Source organism: Lachancea thermotolerans, assembly GCF_000142805.1.
Source record: "Lachancea thermotolerans CBS 6340 chromosome D complete sequence".
NCBI lineage: Eukaryota > Fungi > Ascomycota > Saccharomycetes > Saccharomycetales > Saccharomycetaceae > Lachancea > Lachancea thermotolerans.
Window position 1 is genome coordinate 431,002 of NC_013080.1, and position 14,701 is coordinate 445,702.

At 44.6% G+C, this 14,701-nt stretch overlaps 7 protein-coding genes and 1 non-coding gene across 8 annotated transcripts; 7 read left to right on the plus strand and 1 right to left on the minus strand.

Annotated features, from left to right (window-relative positions):
* Positions 1-9: 9 nt before the first annotated feature.
* On the plus strand, positions 10-1,443 carry KLTH0D04708g (KLTH0D04708p; the record flags this gene model as incomplete). Its single annotated transcript, XM_002552881.1, has 1 exon — positions 10-1,443. One exon carries the CDS (start codon positions 10-12, stop codon positions 1,441-1,443), a length of 1,434 nt encoding a protein of 477 aa, XP_002552927.1.
* A 127-nt stretch (positions 1,444-1,570) lies between these two features.
* Positions 1,571-3,889, plus strand: OCT1 (metalloendopeptidase; the record flags this gene model as incomplete). Its single annotated transcript, XM_002552882.1, has 1 exon — positions 1,571-3,889. The coding sequence occupies one exon, from the start codon at positions 1,571-1,573 to the stop codon at positions 3,887-3,889; it is 2,319 nt and encodes a 772-aa protein (XP_002552928.1).
* A 264-nt stretch (positions 3,890-4,153) lies between these two features.
* KLTH0D04752r lies at positions 4,154-4,226 on the plus strand. Its single transcript has one exon. It is a non-coding gene; the product is annotated as a tRNA-Lys (tRNA).
* A 111-nt stretch (positions 4,227-4,337) lies between these two features.
* Positions 4,338-6,146, plus strand: YKU80 (ATP-dependent DNA helicase YKU80; the record flags this gene model as incomplete). The annotated part of the gene is made up of 1 exon (XM_002552883.1): positions 4,338-6,146. The coding sequence occupies one exon, from the start codon at positions 4,338-4,340 to the stop codon at positions 6,144-6,146; it is 1,809 nt and encodes a 602-aa protein (XP_002552929.1).
* A 268-nt stretch (positions 6,147-6,414) lies between these two features.
* On the plus strand, positions 6,415-8,127 carry PGM2 (phosphoglucomutase PGM2; the record flags this gene model as incomplete). The annotated part of the gene is made up of 1 exon (XM_002552884.1): positions 6,415-8,127. One exon carries the CDS (start codon positions 6,415-6,417, stop codon positions 8,125-8,127), a length of 1,713 nt encoding a protein of 570 aa, XP_002552930.1.
* A 362-nt stretch (positions 8,128-8,489) lies between these two features.
* Positions 8,490-10,565, plus strand: YPK1 (serine/threonine protein kinase YPK1; the record flags this gene model as incomplete). The annotated part of the gene is made up of 1 exon (XM_002552885.1): positions 8,490-10,565. One exon carries the CDS (start codon positions 8,490-8,492, stop codon positions 10,563-10,565), a length of 2,076 nt encoding a protein of 691 aa, XP_002552931.1.
* Positions 10,566-10,809: 244 nt separating this feature from the next.
* On the plus strand, positions 10,810-12,729 carry RRN3 (rDNA-binding RNA polymerase I transcriptional factor; the record flags this gene model as incomplete). Its single annotated transcript, XM_002552886.1, has 2 exons — positions 10,810-11,004; positions 11,086-12,729. 2 exons carry the CDS (start codon positions 10,810-10,812, stop codon positions 12,727-12,729), a joined length of 1,839 nt encoding a protein of 612 aa, XP_002552932.1.
* Positions 12,730-12,976: 247 nt separating this feature from the next.
* MUB1 (MYND-type zinc finger protein MUB1) lies at positions 12,977-14,680 on the minus strand (the record flags this gene model as incomplete). Its single annotated transcript, XM_002552887.1, has 1 exon — positions 12,977-14,680. One exon carries the CDS (start codon positions 14,678-14,680, stop codon positions 12,977-12,979), a length of 1,704 nt encoding a protein of 567 aa, XP_002552933.1.
* Between the last annotated feature and the right edge of the window lie 21 nt (positions 14,681-14,701).

The following is a 14,701-nucleotide window of genomic DNA, read 5'->3' on the forward strand; positions in this document are numbered from 1 at the left end:
CAGAAACACATGATGCTTGGCAGTAGGTTCGGAGTAAGGTCTGCCCTGCGCAGAGCTATTCAGGTGAAACCCAAAATCAAGATCCCAGCAAGAGCTCTGAACACATTTGCCTCCTCCGCATCAAAATACAGCACATGGCAGAGGTGGGCATATACCGCTGGAGCTTTCGGAGCTCTTTCTCTTGGTCTCTATTATTTATACTGGCCACGGCATACATTCCCGCAATCAGTTGCCAAAATATTGAGAAAGGCACTATGGGAGGAGAGCGACAAGAAAGACCACGATTATCAATGTGCGCTGAAATTCTACCTACAAGCAATTGGCGAGTGCGACAAGCTTTCGATGGATAGAGTGAGCGATGAGTATACGGGTATTGAGCTAAAAATAGCCGAAATGTATGAAAGGCTAAACATGAATGACGAGGCTCATGACCTGTACCTAGAAATGCTTTACAGATACTTCGACGCTCTGCACACGCCAGGACGGATTCCAGATGACAAAAGGCCGCATCTCATCCAGAAGGACCTCAGAATACTGATCAAGTCGCTTGAAATAAACAAAGACATCCAAGTTGGAAAAAGGAATCTTTTAGCCCATTTACTTCTGGCTCAAGAGGAAGTGTTGAGCAGATCTCCCGAACTCAAAGAGTATTTTGACAAGCGTAAAGAGCGGACAACAAAACTTTTTCAAGGAAAGCTAGACGATGAAGGGGTGGACTTTGATAACTTCCTTAGCGAAGATAACATCAAGCTAAACGATGAATCCTACTTAATTGTGAACTTGGCGAAAAACAGCAGTGCGTGGGAGCCTTTTAAAGAAGAGTTTTTTACTGCTAGAGACTTGTACACTGCCTACTGTCTTTCAACTAAAGATATTAGCTCCGCTCTGAGCTGCAAACTAACCACCGTTGAATGGATGGTTATGGCCGATATGCCACCAGGGCAAATCCTTCTTTCTCAAGCAAACCTTGGCTCATTACTTTACTTACAAGCAGAAACTTTTGAAACAAAAATCCATCAGCTTAATAAGAGGCGCGAGCAAGACAAGTCTAAAGCAGAAGATGAAACAATGATTAGAGCGCTGAGACAATTGAACAGGAACAAAGACACATGCTTCAAAATGGCCACACAATGCTATGATAGTGTTATTAAATTTTCCAGAAAGAACAAGAAATTAAGGTTCAACGTCAAAGATTTCATGGATCCGTCAGCTGCGCACGCAATAGCTCTCTCTGTGTATGGGATGGGGGTTATTCACTTGCATAAGCACAATCTTGCCAAAGCCGAAAGGCTTTTAAATGATTCCATCAACATGGCGGAAGAAACAGGCTTCCATGAACTGCTCAAAGAAGCAAAACAGGAGCTGAAGAAAGTTGCGAAGGCAAGCCAAGTAGACGCTATCAAACTGGAGGATAGAGACTCAAGCGCTTCTGACACTGTTTAACTTGTATATCCACCAACTATCATGTATTTAGTAAGAGAGTCGTTATTGACGTCTGCGCTCAAATCTAATATAAATCCATTTGAAGACTAGAAGTAATGCGCGACATGTTAACGCAAACAAGGAAAACATGCTTTCGCAAGCATTGCATGTACGAAAGCCTTCACTCCTAAAGTCGGTATGCCAGTTGCGAGTGTATTCTTCGTTTCCTGTGTATCATGCCAAGCACGACCTGCGAAAGGTGTTTGATAACCAAAACTATTGGCGAGAGATCAATAAAGACATTTATAAATACGAGGAATCAAAGGGGATTGGAATATTTGGTAAACTCGGTAAGCATGCTACTCCTCTTCAAACCGGGCTCTTTAAGAATCCTTTTTTGACCAGTAGCCAAGGCCTCAGAAATTTTAGTATGCAATCATTGAAAGAAGCACAACAGCTTGTAGACCAAATGAGGCAAGATCGCTCACATCAAGGCCACCTAAATTACATTCGTAATCTAGACCGCTTGAGTGACATGTTATGTCGGGTCATAGACTTATGTGAATTCATAAGGGCATCACATCCAGATTCACAGTTTGTTCGAGCCGCTCAATTGTGTCACGAGGAGATGTTTGAATTTATGAACGTTCTAAACACTGATTCAACACTATGCGAGATTCTTAAGCGCGTCCTCAGTGATGATTTGATTGCGAGCAAACTTTCGGAGGAAGAATTAAAAGTTGGTAAAATCTTGCTGGAGGACTTTGAAAAGTCGGGCATTGACATGGCTCCAGAGGTCGGGGAACAGTTCATAAATCTTTCTCAGCAGATTAGCATTGTTGGCCAAGAGTTTATTAGCAATACGGATTTTCCAAAATCGGAATATGTCAAGGTTTCATGCAATGAACTTGAAACCAGCGGTATTAGTCCCTTGCTACTAAACCACTTATCACGCGATACCAAAGGACAAAATTACAAGGTTCCTACGTATGGCTATATTGCATTCTCCATCCTCAGAAGTTGCCCGAGCGAGAATATAAGGATGAAGGTCTGGACAGCTGTGCATAGCTGTCCAGAAAAGCAGATAACACGGCTAAAACACCTAGTCAAACTTAGAGGTCTACTTGCTCAGATTATGGGCAAAAACAGTTATTCAGATTACCAGTTGGAAGGCAAGATGGCCAAAAGCCCAGTCTATGTTCGTGGCTTTGTTGAATCCCTCGCTGAAGCTATTAAGCCGCTGGCCATGCGAGAATTACGCGCACTTGCCAACCTGAAAAGTTCACATTTGGATTTACCCATTCCAAAAACTGACGAAGAAGTGTTGAAGTTTGTTAGACCATGGGATCGAGACTTTTACAGCACACTAATTTCACTCCAACAGCAGCGCAAGACGTTAGAAAATGAGCAGATAAACTCATACTTCTCCCTCGGAACCGTGATGCAAGGCCTTTCGAGCCTTCTGGAAGATATTTACGGTATAAGGCTTGAGCCCGCGGTAGCCAAAGTCGGAGAGACATGGTCTCCAGAGGTACGGCGCATAAATGTTGTTAGCGACCAAGAAGGTGTCATTGGCGTTGTTTACTGTGATCTCTTCGAAAGACAAGGCAAGACATCCAACCCAGCTCATTTCACAGTATGCTGTTCTCGCCAAATTTACCCAGAGGAGACGGACTTATCCACAATCCAAGTGGGCCAGCAGCCCTCATCTGGCCAAATATTTCAGCTTCCGGTCATTTCCTTGGTCTGCAGCTTTTCTCAGAACTCAGGATCAAAGAAAGATGTATGCTTGCTCCAGTTGAGTGAAGTTGATACTTTGTTTCACGAAATGGGGCATGCCATTCACTCAATGCTCGGGAGAACCTCTCTTCAAAACATAAGTGGAACGAGGTGTGCAACAGACTTTGTTGAGCTACCTAGTATCCTGATGGAGCATTTTGCTCATGATTCCCGTGTGCTGTCTCGAATCGGAAAGCACTACATTACAAATGAGCCCGTTCCGGATGAATTACTCCATCTCAATCAGAATGAGCTCAAGTACCTTCAGAACACTGAAACTTTTTCGCAAGCTAAAATGGCTATGCTAGATCAAGAGATGCACTCTCCTAGAATGCTCACAGATGGCCCTGTTGACGTTGTTGAAATATATCATGAAGTTGAGAAACAAATGGGCGTTTTAACGGATGATAAAAGTAATTGGTGCGGAAGGTTTGGGCACCTTCTTGGCTATGGCGCGTCGTACTATAGCTACCTTTTTGATCGAGCGATTGCAAGTAAAGTGTGGCAGCACTTATTCGCCAACGATCCATTTAGCCGCAAGAGTGGTGAAAAGTTCAAAAACAGTGTTTTAAGGTGGGGCGGCTCTAGGGACCCCTGGAACTGCATCGCGGACGCTTTGGATAAACAGTCGCTTTCCAAGGGTGATGAAGAAGCAATGAAATTTATTGGTAACACAGAGGACGTGTAAGGTTTGAGGTTAACCTTGTAAATAAATTACAGTCATGCGCATTAGAAACTCAAGCGAATATTAAACCATTAAATCTGTAAAACAAATATCTTAACCGGAATTGCCTAATATATAAACTCTTCTGTGCTTTGGTACCACCTACTTGTTGTTTTGATCTGTGACGTACCAAAATCATCAACAGACTTAGCTAGTGCTTCAAAAATTGTATCACATGGTGAGATTCTTTGTATATATATCTAACATTTCTTTAGAACTTTCACAAGAGCCTTGTTGGCGCAATCGGTAGCGCGTATGACTCTTAATCATAAGGTTAGGGGTTCGAGCCCCCTACAGGGCTTACTTTTTTGAGGACGAAAAAGTCAACACAATGAAACTGATAATATCGAGCAATCAGTGTTAATGAAGTTGAAGCTTGCTCCGTTCCAGAGGGACGGAACGTTTTTACAGCATGGGGAGCGAGGCCACGACATTCATTGTTGATGTTTCGCCCTCAATGGTTGGATTAGGGTATGTTGAGCAAGCAACGGCGTATATTGAATACACATTGTTCTTGAAATCTAAGAAGCAGAGGAAAACAGATTGGGTCAACTGCTTCTTGGCCAACTGCCCGTACTCCCGCAACAATCATGAAACTGCCAATGTCTTTGAATTAATGCCTTTCACGGCTCCTATAGGAGCACACAAAGTGATTGAAATACTTAAAGAGCTAAAGAGTCTGGTTACCAGAAGCGCCCCAGGAAAGCATAACATCAATTCGATGGTTCAATGCCTGTTAGTTAGCTCTGTAAGCATGCGTGACGAGTTCAAAAAACGCAAAGTTCGCAAGAGAATCATTGTCTTTACTGATAACCTCGATGGCCTCGATTTGACAGAAGAAGAGCTAGCTACCCTGGAGCAGGAGCTCGACTGCAGTATCGTGCTGGTTACCTGCGGCTTAAAGGTTGAAGAAAGGAAGACGTCTGAGATACCAATCTGGGAAAAGTGCATACAGAAAATTTCGGGGTCTATGGAAGTCTCAATGACAGCACTTTTGCAAGAGATCTCTACGCATAGGCCCGCAGTAGTAAAGCCAGTACGCATTTTCCAGGGAGAGCTTAGGTTAGGGGCTCCAATATCAGACGAAGATGTTACAGGGCCAAGCTACGACTCAATTACGGTCAAAGTTGAAGGGTATCCTGCAACTAAAGCAGTTTCAAGTCTCAATAGGCGCGTTGTGGCGAAATCCGAGGATGGCACCTTTGGCCCTGTCAAATCCGTGATCGAGTATGAGGCCATTGACGATGGAGAGGATTCGGAAGGTGGTGTTGCGAGTGTCTCTAAGGAGTACGTGACCAAGGCCTATCGTTATGGTTCGGATTATGTCGTCTTGCCCCAAGCTATTGAGTCTGAAAGAACCTACAAAACAAAGCCGGGCCTTGACTTGCGCGGTTTTGTCGGGAACGAGAGCATACCTCGTCACTTCCTAAGCTCTGAATCTACGTTCATTATCCCAGCGACCAAAGACGGCACAAGGGCCGACTTTGTGTCCTTTTCCGCTCTTGTTGACTCTATGATCAAGCTAAGGAAGTTCGCCATTGCCCGGTATGTGCAGAAACTTAACGGTGAGGTCCAAATGTGCCTGCTTTGCCCAATTCTGATACCCAAGAAGCGTAAAGAACCCGGCGATGACGAGACATATACACGCGCCCTAGTTCTAAATAGGCTCCCTTTCGCAGAAGATGAGCGGTGTTCCGACTACCCAAGGCTCGCGCAGGCTGCCGCTTCGTCCGACGCCGAGACAGCGGAGATCGACGCCCTAATGGGGGAATTGATCGACACCATGGACCTTGGCCCGGGCCCCGACCAAACATGGTGTTCCACCACGCTTTACCGTTCGTTCGACCCAACGGTTCTCGAACCCACCTTACCACTTCCTCGGCCGACAGAACCACGTGACTCCAGTGTTCAAGATGCCCTTTGCGTCCCCGCTATCGGAATATACCGCCAGCAGCAAATTCTGATCGAATACATGCATCAGCGCATCGTCCAGGGGTCGGCAGATTTTGAGGTTCCGGGACTTCCCAATGACCTCCAGAAGAAGCTTTTTCCCTCCAATGAGCTATCGAAAGGCACTTTATTGAAATTACAAGAGCTGCTTGCCATAGAGGTCAACAATTCCCGAGCAAGCTCCGCGACCCCTAATGACGAACAGCAGGATGAGGACGAATTCCAAGAAATTCCCTCCCTTGAAAGCTTGCTTGCAAGGGGGAGAACCTAATGCATTCACGTGAACTGCACATGATTAAATCCAAGCAATATGCAAAAATTCCTTTGTCCCAACATTGGGACATTTTCGAAGAAAAATATATATATTCTGAAGAAATCCCTTGACACTGAAACAGTTCAGTTCCCTGGTAATTAAGGCCACGTTCGTGTTCTCGATTTCAATTGACTTAACCGGACTTGCTGCTGTTCTGCTTCAGTGCAACGAATTCACTGTGAACCTATTACTGTAAAAAGGCTAAAGCTCAGCGCGCGCTTTAAAGATGTCTTTACAAATTGAAACGGTTCCCACAAAGCCATACAATGACCAGAAGCCAGGTACTTCTGGGCTGAGGAAGAAGACAAAGGTCTTCATGAATGAGCCCCACTACACGGAGAACTTCATCCAAGCCATTATGGAAGCGATTCCAGAAGGGAGCCAAGATGCGGTTCTCGTGGTGGGCGGCGATGGGCGTTACTACAACAACGAGGTGCTGCAGAAGATTGGAGAAATCGGTGCCGCAAATGGTGTCAAGAAACTGATTGTTGGGCAGAATGGGTTACTGTCAACGCCGGCAGCGTCTCATATTATCCGCAGCTACCCTGAAAAGAGCACAGGTGGCATCATCCTAACAGCATCGCACAACCCGGGCGGGCCTGAGAACGACTTCGGTATCAAGTACAATTTGAGCAATGGTGGTCCAGCGCCAGAGTCCGTGACAAACTCTATTTTCGAGAAATCCAAGCAGTTAGCCAGTTACAAGACCGTAAAGAACTTTCCAAAGATCAATCTTTCGAAGATTGGCAAGAATCAGGAATATGGCTCTCTTCTGGTCGATGTTATTGATGTTACTGCGGAATATGTCAAGCTCATGAAGGAAATCTTCGACTTCGATCTTATCAAGAAATTTATTGATCATCAGCGTTCAACCAAAGGATTCAAGATCCTATTTGATGCTCTCAATGGTATAACTGGACCTTACGGCAAAGCCATCTTTGCTGACGAGCTGGGACTCCCAGCGGAGGAAGTTCTGCAGAACTATGAGCCCAAACCTGACTTCGGTGGGCTCCATCCAGACCCCAACCTAACTTATGCTCACACGCTGGTTGAAAGGGTAGACAAAGAGCAAATTGCGTTTGGCGCTGCCTCTGATGGTGACGGTGATAGAAACATGATCTATGGGTGTGGTCCCGCTTTTGTGTCCCCAGGAGACTCTGTCGCTATCATTGCAGAGTACGCGTCGGAGATCCCTTATTTCAAAAAGCAGGGCATTTACGGTCTTGCCCGCTCATTCCCTACTTCAGCTGCGATTGATCGCGTAGCAAAGGCTCAGGGTCTAAACTGTTATGAGGTGCCAACGGGCTGGAAGTTTTTCTGCGCGTTATTCGATGCCAAGAAGCTTTCGATTTGCGGCGAGGAGTCTTTCGGCACCGGTTCTAACCATGTCAGAGAGAAGGACGGTGTTTGGGCTATTGTGGCATGGCTGAATATTCTTGCCATTTACAACAGAGAGCATCCCGACAGTGATGTTTCTATCAAGGTTGTTCTGGATGAGTTCTGGGCGAAGTATGGCCGTACTTTCTTCACTAGGTACGATTTTGAGCAAGTCTCTGGTGAGGCTGCTGCCAAAGTACTGAGGGTGTTGGAGGACCTCGTAGTCTCCAAGGAATCCGCTATTGGCAAGCTCTTACCCGGAAACACAGACCTGACTGTCACAGACTGCGGCGACTTCAGCTATACTGACCTCGACGGGTCAGTTTCCGAGCACCAGGGTCTCTACGCGAAGCTCTCAAATGGATGCAGATTCGTTGTGAGACTTTCTGGTACCGGGTCATCCGGCGCGACCATTAGGCTTTACCTCGAAAGGTACACGGACGACGCGTCAAAATACTCGCTAAATGTTGAGCAGTTCATGAAGGACGACATCAAGGCAGTTTTGAAGTTCCTGAAATTCCGTGAATACTTGGGAACCGATGAGCCTACTGTCAGAACCTGATTGCACTTATCTCATGCTCTCTCTTCTATTTATATAATGTTTTTTATGCTGGTCGAAGGGAAGAATACACATACAGCAGAGAAAACCTATTCAGTAGAGCTTCGCTTTCTTTCAGAGTGACGAAGTTGTTATAACGAATCTAAGTACAATGGCTTCAGCTTAATATTCACAACCTAGTTCAAGTGTCGTAGTTCCTTCCATTTGTATTCTTTGATTTTTCGGGTAATGAAATGAAATCTTGGAGTATATAGGAGGACAAAAAAATGAGCCTTCCTAAACGCGATGCTCGAGAAACAACAAAGAAAACATCCCTTTATAAAGGTGCCACAAGCGCTGTAAGCACGAAAGGGTTCATCAATTAAATGTACTCTTGGAAGCTTGCCAGCAAGTTTAAATTCGGACGTTCGAAGGAGGAGAAGGAGAAGGAGAAGGAGAGAGAAAAGAACAAAGACAAGGAGAAGCATGGTTTATTCCATCATAAGAGCCACAGGAGCGAATCTCCTTACATGGAACCTCCTAGAGGTTCAGTAGATCGCAAAGAAACTATAGTCCCATCTTCGTCTTCAATAGCGCCCGTACGCTTGTCATCGGACGTCAACAAATCCTCTGCAACAAACTCTTCGGCATCAACCGGAAGGACCTCGATGAGTACCTCAGGAGACCAAGATACTGTCGAAGATAAAAACGCGGCCTCAAGCTTCGTTGGTGACAAATCGAGTGGCAAAGACAGTTTAATTGAAGAGCCTCGTTTCTCAGGGATCATGACAATAAAAGTTTATGGTGGCGAAGGCTTTATGCTGCCCGTTTCGATTACCTCTAACGTTCAAATTCTCAAGAAGCTGCTGCAATCTGGCGTAATAAACCAGGCGAGTGACGACGCAAACGTCGACGAGCTCATCTCGTCACTCTCTCAACTTCAAGTGGCGGATCCGGGCGACGACGAAAATATTATAGACGGTGAGACGGCTGCTCGTTACATTCCGGCAACCATCACACTTCCAACTTCAACAACTTTGAATCCCTTACTGTATTTTACTTTGGAGTTCGACAATACGGTGGCAACTATTGAACCGGAATCCGGAACCATTTCAAACTTAACCTTCAACAAGATATCTACATTTGATGTTACTCGCAAGCTGAACTTCTTGAAAATGGACGTTTTTGCGCGCATTCCTTCCATATTGCTCCCCTCTAAAGCATGGCAGCAGATGAACTCCTCTGATCCGTACATCAAAGACATTTTGGATCGAATCAACAGCAACCAGGATATCCACGTCGGTTCATGCAATCTTCCTCTTACACTGGACTTTGATTCTGCCTCCACTTTCCGTCTTTACAATCATCAGTGGATTAGCTTAGAGCAAGGGAACGGGAAGCTCAATATCAGTGTGGACTACAAGCCTGCCACCAACAGAGCACTAAGCATTGATGATTTCGATCTGCTCAAAGTCATTGGGAAGGGTTCTTTCGGCAAGGTTATGCAAGTCAGAAAGAAAGACACAAACAAGGTTTACGCCCTAAAAGCTATCAGGAAGTCTTACATTGTGTCAAAATCAGAGGTGACCCATACATTGGCAGAACGTACTGTTCTTGCACGCGTTGACAATCCTTTCATCGTGCCCCTTAAGTTTTCTTTCCAATCACCAGATAAATTGTACATTGTGCTAGCTTTCATCAATGGAGGTGAACTTTTCTATCACCTTCAAAGAGAAGGTCGTTTCAGTCTTTCGCGCGCGAGGTTCTATACAGCAGAGCTTTTGTGTGCTTTAGAGACTCTTCACAACCTTGACGTGATCTACCGTGATCTGAAGCCTGAAAACATTCTGTTGGACCATCAAGGTCACATCGCGCTGTGTGATTTTGGCCTTTGTAAGTTGAACATGAAAGGCCAAGAAAAAACTAACACATTTTGCGGAACCCCAGAGTACTTGGCTCCTGAATTGCTTCTGGGCCAAGGTTACTCGAAAGTTGTGGACTGGTGGACTCTTGGCGTGCTTTTGTATGAGATGATGACAGGCCTACCTCCTTACTATGATGAGGATGTACCAAAAATGTACAAAAAGATTTTACAAGAGCCCTTACGGTTCCCTGACGGCTTTGATAAAGACGCCAAAGATCTCCTGATTGGTCTATTAAGCCGCGATCCTAAGCGAAGACTGGGCTTCAATGGCGCCGAGGAAATTAAGTCTCATCCATTCTTCAGTCAGCTCAACTGGAAGCGGCTATGGATGAAGGGTTACATACCACCCTATAAACCGCCAGTCATGAACTCTTTGGATACTAGTAACTTCGATCAAGAGTTTACGAAAGAGCTGCCTGTAGATAGCGTTGTGAACGACTTTCTCAGTGAAAGTGTTCAACAGCAATTTGGTGGCTGGACATATGTTGGAAGCGAGCAACTTGGAAGCTCTATGGCACCCACTAAAAGCATACGATAGGTATAGTAAGGCCCTGTGGCTTTTCTTCCACCCTTTTTCAATAAGACACCGCCGGAAAAGGCTCGACAGTCTAATGTTGATCACATGTAGAGCACGTGATGGTAGCTATGGTTTTTATACTTTGTTAAATACCCCTGGGCATAAAATTTTTAGAGATGCGATGATGTTAGATTCCTAAATCTTCATCTTACAAGAAACTTTGGAGTTGACGAAACGCTAAGTTGACCGAGCTTTCATTTGTAAGATGATGGCCATAGAGAAGGCAGCCAAGAGAGGGGCTGATGGCATGATAAACTCAGTTGAGACGAAAAAAAGGCGAGTCGAGTTTGCAGATGAGGTAATGGTTCACGATGAAGATGGCGAGAAGCACTCGAATCAAGACTTCTCTGCAAAGCTTTACCGTAACTTTGTTTTGAGTGCCATAGAGGACGTGGAAAGAGTATGTTTACTGTTTTTTTTGAAGAACCCGCCTTGGTGGTTCTTTTCCTTTTTCCCCGCGGGACACTAACTGTATTTTCAGAACGATGCCTCTCAAATCAACACATTGGCGAGCCAGTTGTCACTTCCGAGCTCGAGCCCCGACCGGATATCACCTGGCAATTTGTCAATCCTGCTGCAGACACTGTCCTACAACATCAGCAAACTTGATACCCCATTATGCACATCGCTGATCCAGTCTGTCATAAACTTTGAGAAGTGGTGGGAACTGCCTACCGCTACTCTAGGTACGTATATATTCTTCATTAAAATCCTATGCTCGAGCTTGCCAAAGTGGTGGCAAGACGTGTCACTCCCGTTGATCTCCGAGTTCACCCTCCCTGTGGATCAGACTGTTCAACACCATGAGATGCTCAAATACTTCCTGCGGACAATTCCAACATGTACTGGTTTCATCGATTCCTACATCGCCAAGTTTTTCCCCAACAAGAATGATTCAAAAAGGAACCTCGTTAACTATATTGCCAACGTGTTGTTACTCACTGACTACTGTAACGAATTAAGATTTCAGTCTTGGTCTTTAGTCATTGAGAAAGTGATTTCGATTGATGTTGAGCTGCAGAATGAGTTGGACGAATTGGATGATGATTTGGAAAACAACATAGACGACGAACTTGATGACGGTGAAGTTGAAAGCGATGAAGACGATCAAAACCTTGACAACGACTCCGATGATGATTCCGCCAACGATCTCGATGATGATGATCTTATGGACGGCCAAGAAGAATACAACGTCGACGTGACCCAAAACATAAAACAATTGTCGTCGAAGCTGGATGCCATTCTTTCTCTAATAACAAAACGGCTTTCGCAATCGCTTACTGCACAAAGCATCGAAAATGGTGACGGTGTCAGCATCTTTAACACTCTCATAAGTCTGTTCAAGTCGCATATCCTTCCCACTTATTATACAAGGTCCATCCAATACATCTTGTTCCATGTTTCTCAACAACAATTGGAACTTATGGATGCCTTTCTAGTCACACTCATTGACATTGCATTTTCTCCGAATGAGACCATTGAAAAGAGAATAAAGTCACTACAATACATCGGATCATTTATTGCACGCGCCAAGAAGCTAACAAATACTCAGATAATATTTGTTTCAAGCTACTTGACTTCATGGCTTAACCGTTATGTTTTGGAGAGAGAAGAAGAAGTTAATCAACCTGGTGGAGTTGAGAGGTTTAAACATTTCTACGCTGCTTTCCAGGCACTTTGTTACGTGTTTTGCTTCAGGCACGCCATTTTTAGGGATGGAGACACCTGGGAATGCGAAATAGACAAGTTTTTTCAAAGAATGGTGCTCTCTAAATTCAATCCCTTGAAATACTGCAACGAGAATGTCATGATGATGTTTGCTCGTATTGCCCAGCATGAGGGTGTTGCTTACTGCTTTAGCATAATAGAAAACAATAACAACGAAAGAATGAAAGGGATTATGGGGAAATCAGATAGCCAGGGCTATAATGGCGTTGTTAGCAACTGGTCCTTGGCTACGCGACAACAATTTATAGATTTGCAAAGCTATTTTCCTTATGATCCGCTCTTTCTCAAAACATACAAAAGGATGATGAGGGACTACTACATTGAGTGGAGTGACGTTAGTCGCGAATACGAGAGTGACGAAAGCGACGAACTTGATGAGTTAAACAGGGATTTATAGGTGTCTTTCATACAAGAAAATAAGAATATGTACCGCATGCAGCATTTGAAAATCTTCGATTTGAGTTTTAGAAATATGTGCCCATCTTCGGGGACGAAAATGATTTTAACTTTGCAACTTTACAACTTTTTACTTAGCTTTTTTACATACCATTTATTTTAGAACACCCCACTACCTTTCTCTATTATTGTCCAAAGTATCCCTCATTGCATTATCCAAAATTCCATTCTCCCGTAAATTGATTGATTTATGTCTCCCCCGTAATTGTGTTCCTGTTGTTGATATGCTGTGAGTTATCTGTATTACTTCCTGTTGCGTCAAACGCTGAATGCTCGTTTGTAGCGCTAGGGATATCCGTAGTGGCGTTTTCCACCGCTGATCCGGCTGTACTTGTAGCTTCATGAGGAGTGTTTCTTTCGCTTCCGTTGTTTACGGACCCATTTCCTGCCGAGGAACTAGTCACCTCCTGGCACCAGTACCGGTGAAAGTTCCACGACTGCAATTGACATTCGCGCGAGCAATATTTTGTTCTCTTGCATCGACGGCATTTAGCAAACCGCTTTGGATAGTCTTCCCATTTGCCACATGCAAAGTTGGCGCATTGCCGCACACCTGTTGTTTCGTTTTTTCGACAGGAGTTTCTCATAACGACTGAACTCCAGTATGTCATGTCTCTCTCATTTTCTTTTTTCACCGTAAAACGCTCCACTAATGGAAATAGATTGAGATACTGCGTTCCAATGATGTGGTTCCACGTACCCTCATCCAGCACCTTCGGAAATACATCATAGTCCCATTTAGTACTGAACTTGTCCTCTATCTTAGCCATTTTAATGACTCTATGCGGAGCGTCAATAAATTCTTCTCTGTGTGAACTACAGTGTCTAGAGTTGTGGAACACGAGACCTGATCCATTCAAGTTCTTACAAAAAGCTTCCATTTCTATCAGATATGGGTCGTTGTGGTCAACCGTACGCTCCTTCGGCTCTTCTGCAACATCCGATTCATTTTGTACTGGTTTTGCTTCTTCTTCTGTAGATATTTTCAAAGGGGATATATCAAAGGCTTGTTCAAGATGTTTCCTGACGGTTGAAACCTCGGTTCTCAGGGACAGTGATTTAACTAGATGTACCCTCTGAAGATAGGGCTTCATGTGTGTATATTTTGAGATGAAAGCCAACAGTTGAAGTGACCATATAACATCGTCCGCCTTTGGGGCTATCTTCCCCCAAATAAAAGTACGTGGAACAGACACGGCGATGTTGTCGTAGGTGTCAACCTCGAGGTCTTCATTTGAACCAGGCCCCAGAGAAGCTCTCCACAAGGAACTGAAATCAGTGTTGAGCTGCATCACACTGGGCGTCCTCAGCTCTCGACATTTTTCGACTAGTCCTTCGTCGCCACAACTGCTCGTTAATTCTTCAAACGAGATTGACCCGTCAAGGACAGTACGTTTGAAGTCGAAGTCTAAGTCACCCCCTGCCATGAAATCGTAGTTCTTTTCCAGAAGTAAGTAGTTATCTAGGACAGTGGCAAGGATGGGAATGACACCAGAGGAAACAACTTGCTTCCGAATGTGCTCTGTACCTCTTGTCCCTGTTAAAACTAAACACTGAAACGCAAGGGTCCACTTCCAAGCAACCATAGCTAGTTTTCGCTGTCTTTGAATTCTTTCAACAGGCGTTATCTCATCTGTCAGCTGCACCTCGGATATCTCGGACAGCGGAATGTTGCAATCGTGTAGAATGGAAACCAGTCTTACTAACGCGCCATCGTTCGCAACCGTTTCGCGAACCTTGGCTGAATTCGATGTCAGGTAAGTCAAGTGGTTGAGAGAGTTTATCAGTGGGATTTCTGAAATACAATCTAAGCCTCTTCTATCGTACACTGCCGACGTTATCGTAACACTCGGCCTATTTAGGAGCACACACCTGTGGTTAGAGTCACGCATAGTCCGCTTCTGCACTCCAAT